Here is a 27,757-nt window from a genome sequence, read left to right as displayed (position 1 = left end):
AATAACCAGTCACTGCATATAACACCTGTACCCACTGCTCCTAATAACCAGTCACTGCATATAACACCTGTACCCACTGCACCTAATAACCAGTCACTGCATATAACACATGTACCCACTGCCCCTAATAACCAGTCACTGCATATAACACCTGTACCCACTGCTCCTAATAACCAGTCACTGCATATAACACATGTACCCACTGCCCCTAATAACCAGTCACTGCATATAACCCATGTACCCACTGCCCCTAATAACCAGTCACTGCATATAAGACATGTACCCACTGCTCCTAATAACCAGTTACTGCATATAACACCTGTACCCACTTCTCCTAATAACCAGTCAATGCATATAACACATGTACCCACTGCTCCTAATAACCAGTCACTGCATATAACACATGTACCCACTGCTCCTAATAACCAGTCACTGCATATAACACATGTACCCACTGCTCCTAATAACCAGTCACTGCATATAACACCTGTACCCACTGCACCTAATAACCAGTCACTGCATATAAGACATGTACCCACTGCCCCTAATAACCAGTCACTGCATATAAGACATGCACCCACTGCCCCTAATAACCAGTCACTGCATATAACACATGTACCCACTGCTCCTAATAACCGGTCACTGCATATAACCCATGTACCCACTGCCCCTAATAACCAGTCACTGCATATAACCCATGTACCCACTGCCCCTAATAACCAGTCACTGCATATAACACATGTACCCACTGCTCCTAATAACCAGTCACTGCATATAACACATGTACCCACTGCCCCTAATAACCAGTCACTGCATATAACCCATGTACCCACTGCCCCTAATAACCAGTCACTGCATATAAGACATGTACCCACTGCCCCTAATAACCAGTCACTGCATATAAGACATGTACCCACTGCTCCTAATAACCAGTTACTGCATATAACACCTGTACCCACTTCTCCTAATAACCAGTCACTGCATATAACACATGTACCCACTGCTCCTAATAACCAGACACTGCATATAACACATGTACCCACTGCTCCTAATAACTGAGTCACTGCATATAACACCTGTACCCACTGCACCTAATAACCAGTCACTGCATATAAGACATGTACCCACTGCTCCTAATAACCAGTCACTGCATATAACACATGTACCCACTGCTCCTAATAACCAGTCACTGCATATAACACATGTACCCACTGCCCCTAATAACCAGTCACTGCATATAACCCATGTACCCACTGCCCCTAATAACCAGTCACTGCATATAAGACATGTACCCACTGCTCCTAATAACCAGTTACTGCATATAACACCTGTACCCACTTCTCCTAATAACCAGTCAATGCATATAACACATGTACCCACTGCTCCTAATAACCAGTCACTGCATATAACACATGTACCCACTGCTCCTAATAACCAGTCACTGCATATAACACATGTACCCACTGCTCCTAATAACCAGTCACTGCATATAACACCTGTACCCACTGCACCTAATAACCAGTCACTGCATATAAGACATGTACCCACTGCCCCTAATAACCAGTCACTGCATATAAGACATGCACCCACTGCCCCTAATAACCAGTCACTGCATATAACACATGTACCCACTGCTCCTAATAACCGGTCACTGCATATAACCCATGTACCCACTGACCCTAATAACCAGTCACTGCATATAACCCATGTACCCACTGCCCCTAATAACCAGTCACTGCATATAACACATGTACCCACTGCTCCTAATAACCAGTCACTGCATATAACACATGTACCCACTGCCCCTAATAACCAGTCACTGCATATAACCCATGTACCCACTGCCCCTAATAACCAGTCACTGCATATAAGACATGTACCCACTGCCCCTAATAACCAGTCACTGCATATAAGACATATACCCACTGCTCCTAATAACCAGTTACTGCATATAACACCTGTACCCACTTCTCCTAATAACCAGTCACTGCATATAACACATGTACCCACTGCTCCTAATAACCAGACACTGCATATAACACATGTACCCACTGCTCCTAATAACTGAGTCACTGCATATAACACCTGTACCCACTGCACCTAATAACCAGTCACTGCATATAACACATGTACCCACTGCTCCTAATAACCAGTCACTGCATATAACACATGGACCCACTGCTCCTAATAACCGGTCACTGCATATAACACATGTACCCACTGCACCTAATAACCAGTCACTGCATATAACACATGTACCCACTGCTCCTAATAACCAGTCACTGCATATAACACATGTACCCACTGCTCCTAATAACCAGTCACTGCATATAACACATGTACCCACTGCCCCTAATAACCAGTCACTGCATATAACACATGTACCCACTGCCCCTAATAACCAGTCACTGCATATAACACATGGACCCACTGCCCCTAATAACCAGTCACTGCATATAACACATGTACCCACTGCACCTAATAACCAGTCACTGCATATAACACATGTACCCACTGCCTCTAATAACCGGTCACTGCATATAACACATGTACCCACTGCTCCTAATAACCGGTCACTGCATATAACACCTGTACCCACTGCTCCTAATAACCAGTCACTGCATATAACACATGTACCCACTGCTCCTAATAACCAGTCACTGCATATAACACATGTACCCACTGCTCCTAATAACCAGTCACTGCATATAACCCATGTACCCACTGCCCCTAATAACCAGTCACTGCATATAACCCATGTACCCACTGCCCCTAATAACCAGTCACTGCATATAACCCATGTACCCACTGCCCCTAATAACCAGTCACTGCATATAACACATGTACCCACTGCCCCTAATAACCAGTCACTGCATATAACACATGTACCCACTGCTCCTAATAACCGGTCACTGCATATAACACCTGTACCCACTGCTCCTAATAACCAGTCACTGCATATAACACATGTACCCACTGCCCCATGTTACCAGTCCCTTCACATTATTGGGGCGGCGCCCGCATCTGATCACGGAGCGCCTAATGATCAGGCCGGAGGTTCCTTCTTTTTTTTTTTTTTTTTTTTTAGGAAAGTATAAGAGAAAACAAAAGGCTCCTGTTCTAACAAGAAATGAACCCAAGGAGCGGCCATAAATTAACCCCTCCACTGCCAGCAGACAGGGATCCTCACCGCAGGACTGGCATTGTATTCGTGAACCAGAAGGGCTCAGGATGAACAGAGCTGAGGGTGATGGTGGGTGCATTATTCCTGACCCACATCTGGGCACTGACTACTACTGATGCAAAACTACAACTCCCAGCATGCCCGGACAGCCGTTGGCTGTCCGGGCATGCTGGGAGTTGTAGTTTTGCACCAGCTGGAGGTGCACAGTTTGGAGACCTAGACATTACAGTACACAGACCATCTGCGGGGCTGGGCCCTCCGGGGAGGCTTCTACATGGACGCACGGCGGGTGGAGTGCAGGGCGGTTGCTCGGCAGCGCAGGCCGTGGCCCCGTATTTGCATTACTTATCTTTTTTTTCCATTCAAAATAAAAAAAATTGGAAAAGAATTTCCCACTTGCACCGTCTGTGACATCACTGCGGCCTCGCTGCAAAGACGGCAAAATAACAAGAGCGGGAGGAAATGATCTGGAAACGCGACGGCTCAGGACGTGCAGCGTCTGACCTATAAAATGGAGGAAATGTAACGGACTCAGCAAGTCAGTGAGTAACGGCAGCCGCCTCCTTAATACAGGTTACAGGGCGGAGGTCACATGGGTGAAAACCCTCCTGGAGGGATAAAGTCTTATTACATGAAGTGGGAAGAAATACTGATGATGTCACAGCTCAGGGGACGATGATGTCACTGCTCATAGATGGAATGTGTGACGACACAGATCAATGATGTCACTAATAGACTGATGATGTCACTGCCCATGGACTGATGATGTCACTAACAGACTGATGATGTCATTGCTTGTAGACTGATGTCACTGCTCACAGACTGATGATGTCATTGATCGTAGACTGATGATGTCATTGATCGTAGACTGATGATGTCATTGATCGTAGACTGATGATGTCATTGATCGTAGACTGACGATGTCACTGCTTACAGACTGATGATGTCACTGCTCACGGACTGATGATGTCACTGCTCACGGACTGATGATGTCACTGCTCACGGACTGATGATGTCACTGCTCACGGACTGACGATGTCACTGCTCACGGACTGACGATGTCACTGCTCACGGACTGACGATGTCACTGCTCACGGACTGACGATGTCACTGCTCACGGACTGACGATGTCACTGCTCACGGACTGACGATGTCACTGCTCATGGAATGATTATCACTCCTAGATGGACTGTGTCACTACACGAATCAGTAATGTCACTATTAGACATGTCACTGTTCATGGACTGATGATGTCATTGATCATAAACTGATGATGTCATTGATCATAGACTGATGATGTCATTGATCATAAACTGATGATGTCACTGCTCATGGACTGATGATGTCACTGCTCACGGACTGATGTCATTGATCATAGACTGACGATGTCATTGATCATGGACTGACGATGTCGCTGCCCGTGGACTGACGATGTCGCTGCCCGTGGACTGACGATGTCGCTGCCCGTGGACTGACGATGCCGCTGCCCGTGGACTGACGATGCCGCTGCCGTGGACTGACGATGCCGCTGCCCGTGGACTGACGATGCCACTGCCCGTGGACTGACAATGCCGCTGCCCGTGGACTGACGATGCCGCTGCCCGTGGACTGACGATGCCACTGCCCGTGGACTGACGATGCCACTGCCCGTGGACTGACGATGCCACTGCCCGTGGACTGACGATGTCACTGCTCGTGGACTGACGATGTCACTGCTCGTGGACTGACGATGTCACTGCTCGTGGACTGACGATGTCACTGCTCGTGGACTGACGATGTCACTGCTCGTGGACTGACGATGTCACTGCTCGTGGACTGACGATGTCACTGCTCGTGGACTGACGATGTCACTGCTCCTAGACTGACGATGTCACTGCCCATGGACTGACGATGTCACTGCTCATGGACTGACGATGTCACTGCTCATGGACTGACGATGTCACTGCTCATGGACTGACGATGTCACTGCTCATGGACTGACGATGTCACTGCTCATGGACTGACGATGTCACTGCTCATAGACTGATGATGTCACTGCTCATAGACTGATGATGTCACTGCTCATGGACTGACGATGTCACTGCCCATGGACTGACGATGTCACTGCTCATAGACTGATGATGTCACTGCTCATAGACTGAAGATGTAATCGATCATAGACTGATGATTATCACTAATAGATGGATGATGTCACTAGACGAACCGATGATGTCACTGTACACAAATCAATTAAGTCACTGCTCATAGATGAATGATGACAACACACAAATTACTGCTCATACACCGATGATGTCACTGCACACAGATCAATGATGTTACCACTCATAGATTATGTCACTACACAAATTAATGAGGTCACTGCACATAGATCAATCATGTCACTGCTCATAAACTGATGATGTCACTGCTCACAGATTAATTATGTAATTGCACTCTGTTTAAGTCACTTTATTGACTGATGATGTCACTGCTTAAAGACAAATGTAGTCACCATAATTAGACTGATGACATAATTACATATTTCTGATGTGTCTAAAGACCTCTATAAGCAAATATTGATGATGCCAAAAGACAGAATTATGACATCACTGCTCACAGACTGATGATGTCCTTCCGAGTATTCACATATTGATGACATCACTGCACAAAATGATGGCTCACTATTTATAGACTGATGTTATGGCAAAGAATAATGACGTCACAGCTAATAGATTGATGAAATCCCTGCACATACATCACTAATTGTAAATGTATGAGGTTACTGCACAGAATGACATCACTGTTCATTCTGTACACACACTAATGACATCACAGCTCTCAGATAGCTGAATTGTTTTCCTTTTACCCCTATCTAAGTTTCTCCTTCACGCTTTAATACAGATGTGGGAGTCGGAGTTACTGTAAAAGTGGCGACTCTATGGCGGAGGCCATGATAAAGCAGAGAAACAAAGTATCAGGAAAGTCCCAGTAAACAACAAAGATGGAACAGGACAGAAAAGTGAGAAATGAGGGAACAACAATGTAACCAGTCTCTTCACTAATGTGACAGATTATCATAGAGACTGCGATCAGATCCACACACTGAATCCATCAGATCTCATTCCTACCAGCGAGGAGCGGAGGACGAGTCTGTGCTCAGAGCGGAGGACGAGTCTGTGCTCAGAGCGGAGGACGAGTCTGTGCTCAGAGCGGAGGACGAGTCTGTGCTCAGAGCGGAGGACGAGTCTGTGCTCAGAGCGGAGGACGAGTCTGTGCTCAGAGCGGAGGACGAGTCTGTGCTCAGAGCGGAGGACGAGTCTGTGCTCAGAGCGGAGGACGAGTCTGTGCTCAGAGCGGAGGACGAGTCTGTGCTCAGAGCGGAGGACGAGTCTGTGCTCAGAGCGGAGGACGAGTCTGTGCTCAGAGCGGAGGACGAGTCTGTGCTCAGAGCGGAGGACGAGTCTGTGCTCAGAGCGGAGGACGAGTCTGTGCTCAGAGCGGAGGACGAGTCTGTGCTCAGAGCGGAGGAAGAGTCTGTGCTCAGAGCGGAGGAAGAGTCTGTGCTCAGAGCGGAGGAAGAGTCTGTGCTCAGAGCGGAGGAAGAGTCTGTGCTCAGAGCGGAGGATGAGTCTGTGCTCAGCGGAGGATGAGTCTGTGCTCAGAGCGGAGGATGAGTCTGTGCTCAGAGCGGAGGATGAGTCTGTGCTCAGAGCGGAGGATGAGTCTGTGCTCAGAGCGGAGGATGAGTCTGTGCTCAGAGCGGAGGATGAGTCTGTGCTCAGAGCGGAGGATGAGTCTGTGCTCAGAGCGGAGGATGAGTCTGTGCTCAGAGCGGAGGAGGAGTCTGTGCTCAGAGCAGAGGAGGAGTCTGTGCTCAGAGCGGAGGAGGAGTCTGTGCTCAGAGCGGAGGAGGAGTCTGTGCTCAGAGCGGAGGAGGAGTCTGTGCTCAGAGCGGAGGATGAGTCTGTGCTCAGAGCGGAGGATGAGTCTGTACCCAGAGCGGAGGACGAGTCTATGCTCAGCGCTGGAGGACGAGTCTATGCTCAGAGCAGAGGGTGACTCTGTGCTCAGAGTGGAGGATGAGTCCATGCTCAGAGCAGAAGCTGAGTCTGTGCTCAGAGCGGAGGATGAGTCTGTGCAGAGGGTAAATCACTGTCAGCTCAGGTGCAGCATTTCCAGGCCACAGATCATCCCCCATCTGTTTCCTGAGTCCACAATCCCGGCCGTACAGGATACGGCACAGGGGGCGATGGAGGAAAGGGGGGGATTGAGGACAGGGGGGGGGGGGGGGAAGAAGGACAAGGGGGGGGGGGGGCACTGCAGCTAATATGGACGACACACATATCAGCAGCACTAATCTCTCCAATGTGCTGGGGTTTGTTACAATGTATGAGCCCAGGGCCAATATCAGTAACCCAGTGAGGGGCCCCGGGTGCAGTCCCTGTATCCAGACGGACGGACTGTTCTCTGCATGACTGATCAATCAGGCTCCTGATCAGCGTCTGAGGAGATAAAACCCCTCATGAATGTGAAGTATGTTGTGATCCGGATGAAGCAGGTGTCACAGGAAGGGCCGCCGGGCCCCTGACCGCACAGACCACCGTACTCTGGCACCCACAGAATACCGTAGAACTCTAATTTCTCCAGTCAAATCCAGAGCTGCATTTACAATTCTGCTCGCTCTCTAATAGGGGTCTGCTTTCATACTGAACCAGCGCCACCCCTGTCCACAGGTTGTGCGTGATATGGCAACTGAACTCTATAGAAGAGAATGTAGAGGAGCTGCAATACCACACACAGCCTGTAGACTGGCACGGCGCTGTTTCTTTAAGAAAGAAGCCAGGTTTTTCTATTCTTGTACCGAAAAACTTTTAAAGGGGTACTCTGGTGGAAAATTTTTTATTTATTTATTTTTATCAACTGGTGCCAGAAAGTTAAACAGATTTGTAAATGACTTCTATTAAAAAATCTTAATCCTTCCAGTACTTATTAGCTGCTGAATACTACAGAGGAAATTCTTTTCTTTTTGGAACACAGAGCTCTCTGCTGACATCACGAGCACAGTGCTCTCTGCTGACCTCTCTGTCCATTTTAGGAACTGTCCAGAACAGCATATGTTTGCTATGGGGATTTTCTCCTACTCTGGACAGTTCTTAAAATGGACAGATATGTCAGCAGAGAGCACTGTGGTCATGATGTCAGCAGAGAGCACTGTGTTACAAAAAGAAAAGAATTTCCTCTGTAGTATTCTGCAGCTAATAAGTACTGGAAGGATTAAGATGTTTTAATAGAAGTAATTTACAAATTTGTTTAACTTTTGGCACCAGTTGACAAAAAAAAAAAAAAAAAAACATTCCACCGGAGTACCCCTTTATTGCCCAGATGCCCAATGTCTGGGGGATGAGTTCTGCTTTGCAGTGTTTCCCAAGCAGCGTCCAGCGTGCCTCCAGCTGTTGCAAAACTACAACTTACAGCATGCCCGGACAGTCATGCTGGGAGTTGTAGTTTTGCAATAGCTGGAGGCCCCCTGATTGGGAAACACTGAGCTAATGGGTCCTGGGCATCCTGGGAGTTGCAGTTTTCAACAACAAAACCCCAGTGTGCCTTCAGCTGTTCAAAAACTACAATCCCAGCATTCTCAGGCAACCTTTTTCACCATTTTGAAGATCTCTGCTTGCTGTCAGTGCACAGAAGGATTATTGCTATAGGCTGGAGATCTGCCAGTTCTGATCATGCAGTTGCGTCCCCTAGAGATAACTAGGCTGTGAATAGGAGCAAGAATGATTTTATTCACTGAAAGCAAGAACACAAATAAGTCAGAGAGAAAAGGAAAAGAATGAAAGGACAGACAGGAAAAGAGGGGGAAGAGGCTCCCTATCCCTGGGTTACCGGCCCTTTAATTACACATTACTGGATATTGTCCATACAATAGACTTTATAGGAAGACAGCGCCACCTACTGGAGATAATGTAAAAACACAAAATAAATTAATAGATGATTTAGCAGGGAGTGTCTTGTCTATATGTGGCGCCCCAGGAAGTAGGGGGACTTCCTATGACATGAGACATTAACCCCTTCCCCTGCGGACCCCACTATTCAGAGACTCTATAGGAAGACAGCGCCACCTACTGGACATAATGTAAAACAACATAAAATATGTTAAAGTGATACCAGATGATTTAGCAGGGGGTGTCTGTCTATATGAGGGGTCCCAGTGAGTAGGAGGACCACTGTGACATGAGACATTAACCCCTCACCCTGAGGACCCCACTATTCAGTGACTTGCAGGACGTCTGTATATCTGGTGCAGTGAATGTCGCCATCTTACCTTTTCCTGCTGGGAAGAAGCACTCCATCTCCACACTGCTGCGGGAATGAGAGATGCAGAGGGCGCTGCTGGGGACCAGGCCTTCCTGCGGGGGGCTCCTGTCGGTGGTCCGGACCAGGCACCATCCGGGTCGGTCGCTCGGCTTCTCCAGCAGCTCCACCGTCTGCCCCACCTGGATGCTCAGCTCGTTGTTGTGAATGGCGATGAAATCCTGCAACACGGTGGTCAGCTCGCAGCCCCCCGACAACTGTAAGAGAAGAGACCGCGATGAGAGGGGGCAAAGGTGTGCAACCTTGTATCTAAGCCTATAATGTGTGATACTGTATGCTGAGCAGTGTATCTAAGCCTATAATGTGTGATACTGTCTGCTGAGCAGTGTATCTAAGCCTATAATGTGTGATACTGTCTGCTGAACTGTGCATCTACAGTGGGGAACAAAAGTTTGGGCACCCCAGGTAAAAATGTGTATTAATGTGCATAAAGAAGCCAAGGAAAGATGGAAAAATCTACAAAAGGCATCAAATTACAGATTAGACATTCTTATAATATGTCAACAAAAGTTACATTTTATTTCCATCATTTACACTTTCAAAATAACAAAACAAAAAAATGGTGTCTGCAAAAGTTTGGGCACCCTGCAGAGTTAATATCTTGTACTGCCCCCTTTGGTAAGTATCACAGCTTGTAAACGCTTTTTGTAGCCAGCCCAGAGTCTTTCAATTCTTGTTTGAGGTATCTTTGCCCATTCTTCATTACAAAAGTCTTCCAGTTCTTTGAGATTTCTGGGCTGTCTGTCACGCACTGCTCTTTTAAGGTCTATCCATAGATTTTCAATTATGTTGAGGTCAGGAGATTGTGAAGGCCATGGCAAAACCTTCAGTTTACGCCTCTTGATGTAATCCCCCGTGGATTTAGAGGTGTGTTTAGGATCATTATCCATTTGTAGAAGCCATCCTCTCTTTAACTTCAGCTTTTTCACAGATGGCATCAAGTTAGCATCCAAAATTTGCTGAAATTTTATTGAATCCGTTTTTCCTTCTACTCGTGAGATGTTCCCTGTGCCACAGGCTGCAATACAACCCCAAAGCATGATTGATCCACCCCCATGCTTAACAGTTGGACAGAGGTTCTTTTCATTAAATTCTGTTCCCCTTCTTCTCCAAACGTACCTTTGCTCATTCCGGCCAAAAGGTTCAATTTTAACCTCATCGGTCCACAGAACTTGTTTCCAAAATGCATCAGGCTTGTCTATATGTTCATTTGCAAAGTTCAAACGCTGATTTTTGTGGTGAGGACGTAGAAGAGGTTTTCTTCTGATGACTCTTCCATGAAGACCATATTTGTACAAGTATCTCTTTATAGTGGAATAGTGTACCACAACTCCAGTGTCTGCCAGATATTTCTGGAGGGATTGTGCAGTCAAACGTGGGTTTTAAATTGTTTCTCTCACAATCCTGCGAGCTGTATTGTCTGATATTTTTCTTGGTCTTCCAGATCTTGCTTTAACTTCCACTATTCCTGATGACTGCTATTTCTTAATTACATTCCAAACAGAGGATATTGACATCTGAAAACGTTTTGCTATCTTCTTATAGCCTTCTCCAGCTTTGTGAGCGTCAACTATTTTCAGTTTCAGATTTCTAGACAACTGCTTAGAAGAACCCATGGTGCTGATTGTTGGGGCAAGGTCAGATGAGTCTGGGCATTTAAAACCTTTGAGATTGACATCACCTGGTCTTCCCAGATGATGATTGAGAACAATCCATGACACTGGCAGGTCTCAGCTTTGCAAAGGGCGCAGTGCATGCTATAAATTCTGCAGGGGGCCCAAACTTTTGCAGACGCCATTTTTTTGTTTTCTGTTATTTTGAAAGTGTAAATGATGGAAATAAAATGTAACTTTTGGTGACATATTATAAGAATGTCTAATCTGTAATTTGATGCCTTTTGGAGATTTTTCCATCTTTCCTTGGCTTCTTTATACACATTAATACAAATTTTTACCTGGGGTGCCCAAACTTTTGATCCCCACTGTAGGCCTAAAATGTGTGATACTGTCTGTGATAATGTGTGATACTGCTAAAATGTGTATCACAGCCTATTATGTATAATACCATTGGATGTGCAGCTGTATCTAACCCTATTATATTTGAAACAGTCTGTAGAGCTGTGTATCTCAGCCTTATAGGTGGGATACCACACTGCATAGTATCACTGGTTCCAGTGTCTGGCAAATTACTCTGCACTGTGACCTCATATTTGTAAATACAAGCCGGATCCACTAGGGGCGCTATATACAAAACAATGACACAAAGTGACGGAGGAGACGAGGAGCCGCAGAGCTGTCAGTCCTATGTAAATGAAGCTTCATCACAATATAATTCACAATACTTTCTATTAGACTTTATGCCTCAATTCTTCCCTATTGTGAAGTTCTCTGCCGCTGTCAGTGAATGGAAACATTGTTATTTTATATTCAGAGGGGGGGGGGGGGCTTGAACACATTTGTTACATTGTATCTAGTACAAACTCCAGACTGATACATTGTAACAAAATAACTGGTCATGTGACATAATGGTGGAGCCGTGGCCTTCCTTGTATTATCAAGGATAGAATCCAGTGAACGTAGAAGCAGGAGAAAGATGGGGGGAACAAAACAAATATGTAAGACACCGCTCAGGATCTGTGGAAAGATGGGTGACATGTATGTGCGCTGCGCTGGTATAGGTGAGCTCAATGAAGTTTCACTTGAGTTTCCCAAAACTGCCCTGTAAGAAGGACCAGGCCCCCCCCATTATGTTCCTCCCCTCCCTTTATGCTTTATGGCAGTGTTCCCACACCAGGGTGCCTCCAGGTGTTGCAAAACTACAACTCCCAGCATGCCCGGACAGCCTTCGGCTGTCCGGGCATGCTGGGAGTTGTAGTTTTGCAACACCTGGAGGCACCCTGGTTGGGAAACGCTGCTTTATGGCGATGATTTGTCAGCAATGGAAACCAGAAACTTCTGAGACTTACAGCAAGAAATAAAGCAACCGAGTCCTGAGCGCTGCCCCTGTGCACCCTGTTCCAAATTATTATGCAAATTCTATTGAAGTGTCACAAAGATGAAATATTTTGTTTTTCAGTGTAAGGCTGGGTTCACATCACGTATTAGGCAATACAGGACCGCATTCGATCTGTATGTAATGTATTTCAATGAGCCGACCGGAGTGAAACGCTGACTCCTGTCGGATCATTTTTGCCCGGTATGCTGCGGTTTTCCCACCGGACCTAAAACAGTGGTAGACCGGTCGGCTCATTGAAATACATTACACGCAGGCCGCATGGGGTCCTGTATTGCCTAAAAAGTGATGTGAACCCAGCCTTAAAGGGGTACTCCGCCCCTGGCATCTTTGGATAGGGGATAAGATGTTAGATCGCCGCGGTCCCGCTGCTGGGGACCCCGGGGATCGCTGCTGCGGCACCACGCTATCATTACTGCGCAGAGCGAGTTCACTCTGTGCGTAATGACAGGCGATACAGGGGCCGAAGCAGCGTGACGTCATGGCTCCGCCCCTCATGACATCACGGCCCGTCCCCTTAATGCAAGTCTATGGCAGGGGGGCGTGACGACCGCCACCCCCCCCCCATAGACTTGTATTGACGGGGGCGGGCCGTGATGTCACGAGGGGCGGAGCCGTGACGTAACGATGCTCCGGCCCCTGTATCGCCCGACATTACGTGCAGAGCGAACTCGCTCTGTGCTGTAATGATAGCGGGGTGCTGCAGCAGCGATCCCCGGGGTCCCCAGCAGCGGGACCCCGGCGATCTGACATCTTATCCCCTATCCTTTGGATAGGGGATAAGATGTCTAGGGGTGGAGTACCCCTTTAAAGGTGTACTCCCGTGGCAAACTTTTTTTTTTTAAATCAACTGGTGCCAAAAAGTTTAACAGATTTGTAAATTACTTCTATAAAAAAAATCTTAATCCTTCCAGTACTTTTTAGCTGCTGAATACTACAGAGGAAATTATTTTCTTTTTGGAACACAGAGCTCTCTGCTGACATCACGAGCACAGTGCTCTCTGCTGACATCTCTGTCCATTTTAAGAACTGCCTGGAGTAGGAGAATTTTTTTTTTTTAAATCAACTGGTGTCAGAAAGTTAAACAAATTTTGTAAATTACTTCTATAAAAAAATTCTTAATCCTTCCAGTACTTATTAGTGGCTGTATACTAGAGAGGAAATTCTTTTCTTTTTGGATTTCTTTTCTGTCCAGACCACAGTGGTCTCTGCTGACCTCTGCAGTCCATTTTAGGAACTGTCCAGAGCAGCATATGTTTGCTATGAGGATTTTCTCCTGCTCTGGACAGTTCCTGACATGGACAGAGGTGTCAGCAGAGAGCACTGTGGTCCGACAGAAAAGAAATCCAAAACAAAAAGAATTACCTCTGTAGTATACAGCCGCTAATTAGTACTGGAAGGATTAAGATTTTTTAGTAGAAGTAATTTACAAATCTGTTTAACTTACTGGCATCATTTAAAAAAAAAAAAATTTAATAATAATAATAATAATAAAAAATAAGTTTTCCACCGGAGTACCCCTTTAAGCAGACACCATTTTCAAGCAATATGGGGAAGAAAAAGGAACACTCTGCTGCCAAAAAGAGTGAAATAGTTCAATGTCTTGGACGAGGTTTAAAAACACGAGATATTTCACGAAAACTTATACAGGGCCGCTGCTATACACAATAGGGCCGCTGCTATACACAATAGGGCCGCTGCTATATACAATAGGGCCGCTGCTAAACACAATAGGGCCGCTGCTATACACAATAGGGCCGCTGCTATACACAATAGGGCCGCTGCTATATACAATAGGGCCGCTGCTGTATACAATAGGGCCGCTGCTGTATACAATAGGGCCGCTGCTGTATACAATAGGGCCGCTGCTGTATACAATAGGGCCGCTGCTGTATACAATAGGGCCGCTGCTGTATACAATAGGGCCGCTGCTACACACAATAGGGCCGCTGCTGTATACAATAGGGCCGCTGCTATACACAATAGGGCCGCTGCTATACACAATAGGGCCGCTGCTATATACAATAGGGCCCCTGCTATTGAGGATACTTTGTGCATCGGTTCTTCACCATCTTCAAGATCTCTGCTTGCTGTCAGGAAATGGATGATTTATTCCAAGGTTGAAAATTCATCCTAAATGCCTAATTAGCGTCTCTCTCCTTGTCCTGACAGTTTGTTACAATGTGTCAGTCTGGATTCCATGTTGTTTATCTGACAGTAGGTTGTGTCTAGACTGGATACAATTGCAGCAAACCTGAGGCTGTGAGCAGTGCTGGGCCGCTGCCGGGTTCTCTGATCACACAGGTAAACAGATTGATCCCTGGCCTGGAACATCCATCCGGCCGCAGCCTCTGAGACCGTCACAGGTGCGAGCGCGCCGACCGCAGTCACCTCCCAGATAACAGGTTTCCATGACCGTGATTAACCCCGACATTAACCCCCGACACTGCTGCACTCTAAAACGGTGTTTCCTAACCAGTGCGCCTCCAGCTGTTGCAAAACTACAATTCCCAGCGTGCCCGGACAGCCTTAGGCTGTCCGGGCATGCTGGGAGTTGTAGTTTTGCAACAGCTGGAGGCAACATGGTTGGGAAACACTGCAGTAGATTGACTTTGGCTGTCCGAGCATGCTGGGAGTTGTAGTTTTGCAACAGCTGGAAGCACACTAGTTGGGAAACACTGCAGTTGATTGACTTTGGCTGCCCGAGCATGCTGGGAGTTGTAGTTTTACAACAGCTGGAGGCACACTGGTTGGGATACACTGCAGTAGACTAACTTTGGCTGTCCGGGGATGCTGGGAGTTGTAATTTTGCAACAGCTGGAGGCAGAATGGTTGGGAAACACTGCAGTAGATTGACTTTGGCTGTCCGAGCATGCTGGGAGTTGTAGTTTTACAACAGCTGGAGGCACACTGGTTGGGATACACTGTAGTAGACTAACTTTGGCTGTCCGGGGATGCTGGGAGTTGTAGTTTTGCAACAGCTGGAGGCGCACTAGTTGGGAAACACTGCAGTTGACTGACTTTGGCTGTCCAGGGATGCTGGGATTTGTAGTTTTACAACAGCTGGAGGCACACTGGTTGGGAAAAACCAGTGTTATGCTGTCTGGGCATGGTGGGAGTTGTAGTTTTGCAACAACAGGAGGCACACTAGTTGGGATACACTGCCGTAGACTAACTTTGGCTGTCCGGGCATGCTGGGAGTTGCGGTTTTGCAACAGCTGGAGGCACTCTAGTTGGGATACACTGCAGTAGACTAACTTTGGCTGTCCGGGATGCTGGGAGTTGTAGTTTTGCAACAGCACAGTGCTGGGATTTGTAGTCCTGTCGGGTGTTCTGCTGTTGCAAGATCAAAAACTTGATACAGAAGTGTTTTCCATACAGTGTGTCTCCAGCTGTTCCAAAACTACAACTTCCAGCATGCCCAGACAGCCTTCGGATGTCAAGACATGCTGAGCGTTATAGTTTTGCAACAGCAGGAGGCACACTAGTTGGGATACACTACAGTAGACTAACTTCGGCTGTGCGGCATGCTGGGAGTTGTAGTTTTGCAACAGCAGGAGGCACACTAGTTGGGATACACTACAGTAGACTAACTTCGGCTGTACGGCATGCTGGGAGTTGTAGTTTTGCAACAGCAGGAGGCACACTGGTTGGGAAACACTGCTCTTAAGTTACCAACATGGCACAGGAGATAACAGCACCACAGATCAGCTGAAACGGAAAAGTGTAAAAAGCACCAAAAATACAGATAGACCAGAAACCGAAAGAAATATAAACGGTGCAACATGAGCGGGGGAGAAGAATGTCGCCAGGCCGGTTCCCTCCAACAAAAATATAAAAAAGTTTTATTGCTTCTGTTCTTATTGTCACACGCTATTCTTCTGATTATTTTTTGTTCCCCCTCCAATCCCTGCAGCATCAATCACTTGGCAGTGCTGGAGGGGGATCCCTAGTACCGATGACAAGTTATCATCATCATCATCATCAGAGCGGCCCTGCGGCCACAGATCTCAGCGCCCAGTCGCCTTGTCTTTATTCAGGGATGACGGATTATCCTGGCAGGGGGGTAAAGAGCGGGCAGCGCCGCGGGCACCTGCACAAATGTCATTCTCCTCCTGCAAACACTCACCTGGCAGCGGCCCCGAACTGCCGCTCATCACCATTAACTGTTTCCTGAAAAGAATCTGTCAGGGCCGTGTTCACACGTAGCTTTTATGGAATGACTTTTGCAGCCTAAAACACCAATTTTAAGCCTCAAAATAAGTCTGGTTTCACACTAGGGTAGTGTTTCCCGACCAGTGTGCCTCCAGCTGTTGCAAAACTACACCTCCCAGCATGCCCGGACAGCCTTTGGCTGTCCGGGCATGCTGGAAGGTGTAGTTTTGCAACAGCTGGAGGCACACTGGTTGGGAAACACTGATATAGAGCCTTGGCATAGAGCCAACGGGTGTCCAGGCATGCTGGGAGTTATAGTTTTGCAACAGCTGGAGGCACACTGGTTGGGAAACTCTGATATAGAGCCTTGGTATAGAGCCAACGGGTGTCCAGGCATTTTTGCAACAGCTGGAGGCGCACTAATGGGGATACACTGCACTAGGGTAATATAAATGCATGACTGTCATTGCGTCCGTAATACGAATGCAAAAATGCGTCAGTATTATGCTAGTGTGAACTACGAAATTCACTACGAAAACACAAAAAAACACACATGCAGTTTATTTTATGGTAAAACAAAACAAACATAAAAAAAAAAAAAACTATCAGGAATATGTAAAGCGAGTTTATTTTTTATTTTTTTTACAGCCGTAATAACCGTTGTTTAAAATAAATAAAAAAATAAATAAAAACACTAATAAAATAATTTAAAAAAACAATAAAAACAACAAACACTAACAAACATAAAAAAAAAAAAAAAACTTCATGCGTTCACAACTATCAAGTGTTTTCACATTGAATTCAATAGGGAAAAAAACAACTTAAAAGGGGTACTCTGCTGCCCGGTGGTTCGGAAGAAATTGTAGGAAGGGGCAAGGGCGTGATGTCACAGCCACGGCCCGATGTTGTCATGCCACGCCCCCTCAATGCAAGTCTATGTGAGGGGGCGTGGCATCACGAGAGGGCGTGGCAGTGACGTCAAGACTCCGCCGCCCCCCACCCAGCATTCTAAATGAACGCTGGTTCTGCACAGAGATTGTGGGGGGTCCCAGCGGTGGAACCCCCATGATCAGACATCTTATCCCCTCTCCTTTGGATACAGGATAAGATGTCTGGGGGCGGAGTACCCCTTAAAGGGTATGTTCACACGTGCGTATTGTGCAGATTTTCTGGGAATGTACCCTAAAACTAATGTATTTTCAGGCCAATTTTTGGCTCAAAATGCTCTTAAAAAAAGTTAGCTGCATAAGTAAATGGCTACAAGTCAGGTTTAGTAAGGCTATCGTGAATAACTACAACTCCCAACATGCCCGCACAGCCATAAAGGATCGCAGGGGAACCATTCAGTGGTCACAGCAGAGTGTTTTCCAAACAGTGTGCCTCCAGCTGTTGCAAAACTACAACTTCCAGCATGCCCGGACAGCCGTTGGCTGTCCGGGCATGCTGGGAGTTGTAGTTTTGCAATAGCTGGAGGGCCACAGGTTGAACACCCTTGATATAGAGACTCAGTATAGAGCCAACAGCTGTCTGGGCATGCTGAGAGTTGTAGTTCTGCAACAGCTGGAGGCATACTGGTTGGGAAACACTGATCTAAAAGAGCTGAAACTCTGAAAAATGGGAGTGGCTTGTTAGAAAAGAGGTGGAGCATGGTCAGAAATGGGTGTGGATTTTTGGGAAGGAGGCGTGGCATTAACATAAATGGGTGTAGCTTGTTGGGAAAGAAGCAGTACATGGACAGAAATGGGCGTGGCTTGTTGGGAAAGAAGCATTACATGGACCGAAATGGGTTTGGCTTGTTGGGAAAGAAGCATTGCATGGACAGAAATGGGTGTGGCTTGTTGGGAAAGAGGCATAACATGAACAGAAATGGGTGTGGCTTGGTGGGAAAGAAGCATTACATAGACAGAAATGGGTGTGGCTTGTTGGGAAAGAAGCATTACATGGACAGAAATGGGCGTGGCTTTTTGGGGAAAGAGGCATAACATGAACAGAAATGGGAGTGGCTTGTTAAAAAAGAGGTGGGGCATGGGCACAAATGGGTGTGGTTTGTGATAAGACAAAAAAAGATGGAAAATATTGTGGATTTTGCTCTTTCAATATGTGTGTAGAGAAATAAAGCAGATAGGAAGTAACTCTGGATAAGTATGTGACCACCCCCCCCGACTCCGCACATCACCTGGGAGGCGCTGCTGATGATGACGGGCACGCTCCTCTGTATATAGGGCGGTGTGACCGGCGACAATCACTCAACCGCAGCCAGACTTTAACCCCCTGAGCGCTGCAGCCTCGTTCACCTGAGTCTTATCAGATAAGTCCTGACCCTTGGAAGCTATAAGAACATTGATACGGCGCACGGAGAACACGACAATACATCCTGTGTGTGCTGGGTGCGGCTAGTCAAGATCTATGCTTTTTATCTATAATTTTTACTTATATCCAGAAGAACCATGTGTCAGTAAATAGGATACAGCACTACAGCTGAGATGTTATATACAGCAGGACCCTGTGTCAGTAAATAGTATACAGCATTACAGATGAGATGTTATATACAGCAGGACCCTGTGTCAGTAAATAGTATACAGCACTACAGATGAGATGTTATATACAGCAGGACCCTGTGTCAGTAAATAGGATACAGCACTACAGATGAGATGTTATATACAGTAGGACCCTGTGTCAGTAAATAGTATACAGCACTACAGATGAGATGTTATATACAGCAGGACCCTGTGTCAGTAAATAGTATACATCACTACAGATGAGATGTTATATACAGCAGGACCCTGTGTCAGTAAATAGGATACAGCACTAAAGCTGAGATGTTATATACAGCAGGACCCTGTGTCAGTAAATAGGATACAGCACTACAGATGAGATGTTATATACAGCAGGACCCTGTGTCAGTAAATAGGATACAGCACTACAGATGAGATGTTATATACAGTAGGACCATGTGTCAGTAAATAGGATACAGCACTACAGATGAGATGTTATATACAGTAGGACCCTGTGTCAGTAAATAGGATACAGCACTACAGCTGAGATGTTATATACAGCAGGACCCTGTGTCAGTAAATAGGATACAGCACTACAGCTGAGATGTTATATACAGCAGGACCCTGTGTCAGTAAATAGTATACAGCATTACAGATGAGATGTTATATACAGCAGGACCCTGTGTCAGTAAATAGGATACAGCACTACAGCTGAGATGTTATATACAGCAGGACCCTGTGTCAGTAAATAGTATACAGCATTACAGATTAGATGTTATATACAGCAGGACCCTGTGTCAGTAAATAGTATACAGCACTACAGATGAGATGTTATATACAGTAGGACCCTGTGTCAGTAAATAGTATACAGCATTACAGATGAGATGTTATATACAGCAGGACCCTGTGTCAGTAAATAGGATACAGCACTACAGATGAGATGTTATATACAGTAGGACCCTGTGTCAGTAAATAGTATACAGCACTACAGATGAGATGTTATATACAGCAGGACCCTGTGTCAGTAAATAGTATACATCACTACAGATGAGATGTTATATACAGCAGGACCCTGTGTCAGTAAATAGGATACAGCACTAAAGCTGAGATGTTATATACAGCAGGACCCTGTGTCAGTAAATAGGATACAGCACTACAGATGAGATGTTATATACAGCAGGACCCTGTGTCAGTAAATAGGATACAGCACTACAGATGAGATGTTATATACAGTAGGACCATGTGTCAGTAAATAGGATACAGCACTACAGATGAGATGTTATATACAGTAGGACCCTGTGTCAGTAAATAGGATACAGCACTACAGCTGAGATGTTATATACAGCAGGACCCTGTGTCAGTAAATAGGATACAGCACTACAGCTGAGATGTTATATACAGCAGGACCCTGTGTCAGTAAATAGTATACAGCATTACAGATGAGATGTTATATACAGCAGGACCCTGTGTCAGTAAATAGGATACAGCACTACAGCTGAGATGTTATATACAGCAGGACCCTGTGTCAGTAAATAGTATACAGCATTACAGATTAGATGTTATATACAGCAGGACCCTGTGTCAGTAAATAGTATACAGCACTACAGATGAGATGTTATATACAGTAGGACCCTGTGTCAGTAAATAGTATACAGCATTACAGATGAGATGTTATATACAGCAGGACCCTGTGTCAGTAAATAGGATACAGCACTACAGATGAGATGTTATATACAGTAGGACCCTGTGTCAGTAAATAGTATACAGCACTACAGATGAGATGTTATATACAGCAGGACCCTGTGTCAGTAAATAGTATACATCACTACAGATGAGATGTTATATACAGCAGGACCCTGTGTCAGTAAATAGGATACAGCACTAAAGCTGAGATGTTATATACAGCAGGACCCTGTGTCAGTAAATAGGATACAGCACTACAGATGAGATGTTATATACAGCAGGACCCTGTGTCAGTAAATAGGATACAGCACTACAGATGAGATGTTATATACAGTAGGACCATGTGTCAGTAAATAGGATACAGCACTACAGATGAGATGTTATATACAGTAGGACCCTGTGTCAGTAAATAGGATACAGCACTACAGCTGAGATGTTATATACAGCAGGACCCTGTGTCAGTAAATAGGATACAGCACTACAGCTGAGATGTTATATACAGCAGGACCCTGTGTCAGTAAATAGTATACAGCACTACAGATAAGATGTTATATACAGCAGGACCCTGTGTCAGTAAATAGTATACATCACAACAGATGAGATGTTATATACAGCAGGACCCTGTGTCAGTAAATAGTATACAGCACTACAGCTGAGATGTTATATACAGCAGGACCCTGTGTCAGTAAATAGTATACAGCACTACAGCTGAGATGTTATATACAGCAGGACCCTGTGTCAGTAAATAGGATACAGCACTACAGCTGAGATGTTATATACAGCAGGACCCTGTGTCAGTAAATAGTATACAGCATTACAGATGAGATGTTATATACAGCAGGACCCTGTGTCAGTAAATAGGATACAGCACTACAGCTGAGATGTTATATACAGTAGGACCCTGTGTCAGTAAATAGGATACAGCACTACAGATGAGATGTTATATACAGCAGGACCCTGTGTCAGTAAATAGGATACAGCACTACAGATGAGATGTTATATACAGTAGGACCCTGTGTCAGTAAATAGGATACATCACTACAGCTGAGATGTTATATACAGTAGGACCCTGTGTCAGTAAATAGGATACAGCACTACAGATGAGATGTTATATACAGCAGGACCCTGTGTCAGTAAATAGGATACAGCACTACAGATGAGATGTTATATACAGTAGGACCCTGTGTCAGTAAATAGGATACATCACTACAGATGAGATGTTATATACAGTAGGACCCTGTGTCAGTAAATAGGATACAGCACTACAGCTGAGATGTTATATACAGCAGGACCCTGTGTCAGTAAATAGGATACAGTGTTACAGAGATGATACATGTGTCAGTAAGAGATCAGAGTAGGCCCTTGTCTGACTTCACAGAGAGCCGCAGGGTCCTAGAGGCCGGCACCATGTGATAAACTATTACTGCCACTTCATAGTCCGGTCAGACGGCTCTTGCCCCAGTCCTTGTGAGAAAAGGCGTCTCCCCGATCACTGTACGGACTTTACCCTCACAACCAAGACAAAAACTATTAACCCTTGCACCATACACAGCCCTGGACCATGCATCCAACCCAGCACCATTAATCCAGCACTGCACCATACACCAGTGTTTCCCAACCGGGGTGCTTCTGGCTGTTGCAAAACTACAACTCCCAGCATGCCCGGAAAGCCTTTGGCTGTCCGTACTTGCTGGGAGTTGTAGTTTTGCAACAGCTGAGGCACCCTGGTTGGGAACCACTGCCATACACACTTCCCTGCACCAGGCACGAGACCCCTGCACCAGGCATACGGCCTCCTGCACCACACCCCCTGCACCAGGCACACGGCTACCTGTACACGGCACCAGGCACACGGCCCCCTGCACCAGGCACACGGCTACCTGCACACGGCCCCCTGCACCAGGCACACGGCCCCCTGCACACGGCCCCCTGCACCAGCACACGGCTACCTGCACACGGCACCCTGCACCAGGCACACGGCCCCCTGCACCAGCACACGGCTACCTGCACACGGCACCCTGCACCAGGCACACGGCCCCCTGCACCAGGCACACGGCTACCTGCACACGGCACCCTGCACCACACACCATGCACCAAGCATACGGCCCCCTACACCACACACCATGCACCAAGCATACGGCCCCCTACACCACACACCATGCACCAAGCATACGGCCCCCTACACCACACACCAAGCATACGGCCCCCTGCACCAAGCACCCTGCACCAAGCATACAGCCCCTGCACCATGCACCTGCACACGGCCCCCTGCACCACGCACACAGCCCCTGCAGCATGCACCACACATACGGCCCCCTGCACCACGCATACGGCCCCCTGCACCACGCATACGGCCCCCTGCACCACGCATACGGCCCCCTGCACCACACATACAGCCCCCTGCACCACACATACGGCCCCCTGCACCCGGAACCACGCATACGGCCCCCTGCACCACGCACCCGGAACTACGCATACGGCCCCCTGCACCAAGCATATGGCCCCCTGCACCACGCACCCTGCACACGGCCCCCTGCACCACGCACCCGGCCTTGTATTGTTCATCCTATGGACTACAGGTATTCACTGCTTCGTCCAGGGTCAATGAATTGTCCACATGGAGTGATGGTGCCTCCACCTGACAACCGAATCCTTTATCTATAAGACCTGGACTGGGACCCGCACACGTGTGAAATTATAAGTATAAACGCAAAACAGAAGACTGCACACCACATGAGGGAAGGGGCCCAGGGGCGAGGAACAGCAGGGGCCACTGGACAAAGCAGGGAAGATGGACTAGATAATGCGGCCCCCACTGTGTATTGTGTTCACAAGTGTGCAGGTGAAGGGATCCGTGATGTCACCGGGGTAATGATGTCACCGGGGTAATGATGTCACCAGGCAGTGATGTCACAGGTCAAACAGCTGCGCCTGTTACACAGAAAATCACAGGGGTCTATGAAGAGGTGCACCCAACTTAGGCTGGACCTATGACTCATGGGTAATGGAAACTTGAAGGGAGTGAATGAGCATGCAGAATGGGGGAGGAAGAGGAAAGCATTTTCAATTTTGCCCCTTATACTGACCCAGGCAGGACCCCCCCGGAGTCCGGACACACAATGAGGGCACTGTGTGTAAAACCTGACCATTAATGGGTTAATCATTTGCTGCACTTGGCTCTGTATAAATGGCATCAGATTCCCAGAGCGATGAATCGTGGGTCTGGGGTGCCTCCTGTATAACCCACCACTGGTCTGCAGACTGTGAACCCCCCCCCTGCAGAACATCTCCCCCCTCCATACAAAGGACATGCTGCAGAGCATTGCACAGAGAGTTCTCGCCGTCTACTTACAGCCGACGCCCGCCTGGCCTGCTTCATGTTCAGCCACTTTTTCATTGTGCGCCCTCCACCCTCGCCCCAGTGATCGCACGGCACAGCAGAGCTAGTTGTAGAAGTGTAGTGTGCGCGGCTGCAGCTGCGGAGTGTTTGCAAACTGTGACAGTGTGGGCCGGCACGGAGCCCGCAGCACATCACATGTGTGTCAGGAACGTCTTGTGATTAGCAGAGACAGCGCAGGCAATTAGCTCGCGGGAGAAGAGGGCGTCATACTACACGGCGCTGCGGGCGAGGGATGTACGTCATTCATATGTCTTCCCATATGGGGGGGCTGGTGAGAACTTAGTAATTAACCAGCAAGGAAGATATCGCACAACTGGCTCTGCTACATATAATAATAAACTCAATAAAGTCCAATAATCTCAGTGGTCTTCAAACTGCGGCTCCCCAACTGTTGCAAAACTACAACTCCCAGCATGCCCGGACAGTCGTGAACGCTATACTGAGGCTCTATATCAAGGGTGTCCAAGCTGCGGCGCTCCAGCTGTTGTAAAACTACAACTCCCAGCATGCCCGGACAGTTGTTGGCTCTATACCGAAGGCTCTATGTCAAGGGTGTCCAACCTGCAGCCCTACATCTGTTGCAGAACTATTAATCCCAGCATGCTCAGACAGTTGTTGTCCCTATACTGAGGCGTTCTATCAATGGTGTCCAATGAGCTGTAGCAAAACTACAACTCCCAGCATGCCCGGACAGTTGTTGGCTCTATACCGAAGGCTCTATGTCAAAGGTGTCCAACCTGCAGCCCCACAACTGTTGCAGAACTACAACTCCCAGCATGCCCGGACAGTCGTGAACGCTATACTGAGGCTCTATATCAAGGGTGTCCAAGCTGCAACGCTCCAGCTGTTGTAAAACTACAACTCCCAGTATGCCCGGACAGTTGTTGGCTCTATACCGTAGGCTCTATGTCAAGGGTGTCCAACCTGCAGCCATACAACTGTTGCAGAACTACAACTCCCAGCATGCGCGGACAGCTGTTGACTCTACACTGAGACTATATATCCAGGATGTCCAACCTGCAGCTCTACATCTGTTGCAGACTATAAATCCCAGCATGCCCAGACAGTTGTTGTCCTTATACTGAGGATTTATATCAATGGTGTCCAATGAGCTGTAGCAAAACTACAACTCCCAGCATGCGCGGACAGCCGTAGGCTGTCCGGGCATGCTGGGAGTTGTAGTTTTGCAACATCTGGAAAGCCACAGTTTGGAGACCACTGAAGAGTGAACCCAGCTTTCCACAGACCCTGAATAGAATATGCATCTGTATGCTTTGCAAATGCTTTACAATGTTTTTACTTTCATTTACAATCCACATTTTTCGTTTTTGTGCAAAATTCCTGTAAAACCAGTCGGGAGATTTTTCCTCAGCTCGCTCATCTGTAAGGCCACGCTGCCCCCTAGTGGTGACATTTTCATAGAGCGTTATGGTCATTTAGGAATTGATCACAGCTCAATAAGACCCTGGAGCCGCAGCTCACACTGCTTGTTGTCAGTTAAAGGAAAACCCATCCTGATTTAATACATCCAGCACTGCTGAAGGGTTGTCACAATGTATCACTACAGATAAGCAAGAGAGTCCAGGACAATTGTCATGGTGCTGTGTTCTCTCCCCTTAACTCTCATTCACTGACTGTCAGCAGAGCTCTTGAAATCTGAACAACCAAGTCTATGAGAAAGATGCAGACATCTCATTCTATGCTGATTAAGGCTCATTAGCATATCATTCATTAACATAGCACTATTTTACATACCGCTTGTTAATATTTAAAACCATTTTTACGTTTTTCTTTTTTTAAATACAAACAGCAAATGTTACAGACAATGTGAAATCTATTGCTCCCTGTTATCAGCCATGTCACGTGGCCAAGCATTCTACTGTGATGAGGAATAAGTGCGGAGACCTCATTGTAACACCATTAACAGTCGTCCACACTTTCTGTTGTTAGTGTTCGCTTGCTGCGCTCTCATGTTTGTCAGTGTAGGGCTCCCCCACATGGTGGGGCAGTGAAGTGCGGGCCCCAGGTTCTGTATTAGTAAGGTCTCACCTTGTCGCTGTCCACAGTGTTCTGTGACGTCCGAGAGGCGATGGAGATGGTGTCCGGCTGGCTGCTGCCGTCACCCTGACTGTCCAGATCTTCAAGTCCATCTCTGCAAGGAAAAGGTACAAAAAATGATTATTGTTATTTAATTTGTTTATAAATATGTGATTCCCCTGGATCCAGATCTGTTCCCCTGTATCTTGCCAGCATGGAATCTTATCTGTCCCTTTGTACTCTGCCTTCATAGATCCTGATCCATCCCCCTGTATTCCTGCCAGCATTGATCCTGATCCGTCACCCTGTACCCTGCCAGCCCGGATTCTGATCCATCCCCATGAATCCTGATCTGTGCCCATGTACCCTGCCAGCCTGGATCCTGATCTCTCCCCTCTGTACCTCGCAACCCCCCCCCCCCCCCCCCCCAGATCCTGATCCGTCCCCAGGAATCTTGTCAGCCTAGATCCTGTTCAGTCCTCCTTAATCCTGCCAGCCTGGATCCTGATCGGTCCCCCTGTACTCTGCCAGCCTGGATCCTGATCGGTCCCCCTGTACTCTGCCCGCCTGGATCCGTCCTCCTGTACCCTGCCAGCCTGGATCTGATCCATTCCCCTGGATCCTGCCCCCTGGATCCTGATCGGTCCCCCTGTACCCTGCCAGCCTGGATCCTGATCAGTCTCCCTGTACCCTGCCAGCCTGGATCCTGATCCATCCCCCTGTACTCTGCCTCCATAGATCCTGATCCGTCCCCCCTGTACCCTGCCAGCCAGGATCCTGATCCGTCCCCCCTGTACTCTGCCCCCCTGGATCCTAATCCATCCCCCTGTACCCTGCCAGCCTGGATCTGATCCATTCCCCTGTACTCTGCCCCCCTGGATCCTGATCCGTCCTCCTGTACTCTGCCCCCCAGATCCTGATCCGTCCCCCTGTGCCCTGCCTCCCTGGATCCTGATCCATCCCCCCGTGCCCTGCCCCCCTGGATCCTGCTCACCTCTTGCTGTTGTTCCTCTGTTTGGCCGGGGTCTTCGGGGGTTGGATTGGCTCCTTTAAGGCTCCTTTCAGGTGGATCATCCTCTCCTGAATCACCTCCCGGATGTTTTTGATCCACTCCTGTTTTACTTCTATACTTGACGCCTACAGACAAAGATGACATGAGGCCAAAAGAGAAGCAGCTCCTTATCAGACACTCACAGCCTCAGAGCAGCGCTCAAGGCACATCTGGACAACAGCTTGTATCTTTCCTTAACTCACTTATGATGAGTAACCATGTCACATTTACTGCAGTGTTTTTCCAACCAGCGTGCCTCCAGTTGTTGCAAAACTACAACTCCCAGCATGCTAGGAGTTGTAGTTTTGCAGCAGCTGGAGGCACGCTGGTTGGACAATACTGCTCTACTCACATCAAGAGCTGCAGGATTGTGACCGATTTAC

At 47.3% G+C, this 27,757-nt stretch overlaps 1 protein-coding gene across 7 annotated transcripts in view; it reads right to left on the bottom strand.

Annotated features, from left to right (window-relative positions):
• The window catches only part of KALRN (kalirin RhoGEF kinase), a 353,691-nt gene that overhangs the window by 92,492 nt on the left and 233,442 nt on the right, over nt 1-27,757 (bottom strand). For all 7 annotated transcript variants that reach the window (XM_056535719.1, XM_056535720.1, XM_056535723.1 and 4 more), the window contains exons 32-34: nt 27,318-27,460; nt 26,336-26,438; nt 9,492-9,738 (exon numbers count right to left, since the gene is read on the bottom strand). In XM_056535719.1, the coding sequence (XP_056391694.1) occupies nt 9,492-9,738; nt 26,336-26,438; nt 27,318-27,460 (493 nt within the window). The remainder of the gene's footprint in view (nt 1-9,491; nt 9,739-26,335; nt 26,439-27,317; nt 27,461-27,757) is intronic.

Source organism: Hyla sarda, chromosome 8 (assembly GCF_029499605.1).
Source record: "Hyla sarda isolate aHylSar1 chromosome 8, aHylSar1.hap1, whole genome shotgun sequence".
Taxonomy (NCBI): domain Eukaryota; kingdom Metazoa; phylum Chordata; class Amphibia; order Anura; family Hylidae; genus Hyla; species Hyla sarda.
The sequence above is the reverse complement of the archived record's forward strand: the minus strand, read 5'-3'. Positions and strand labels throughout refer to the sequence as shown.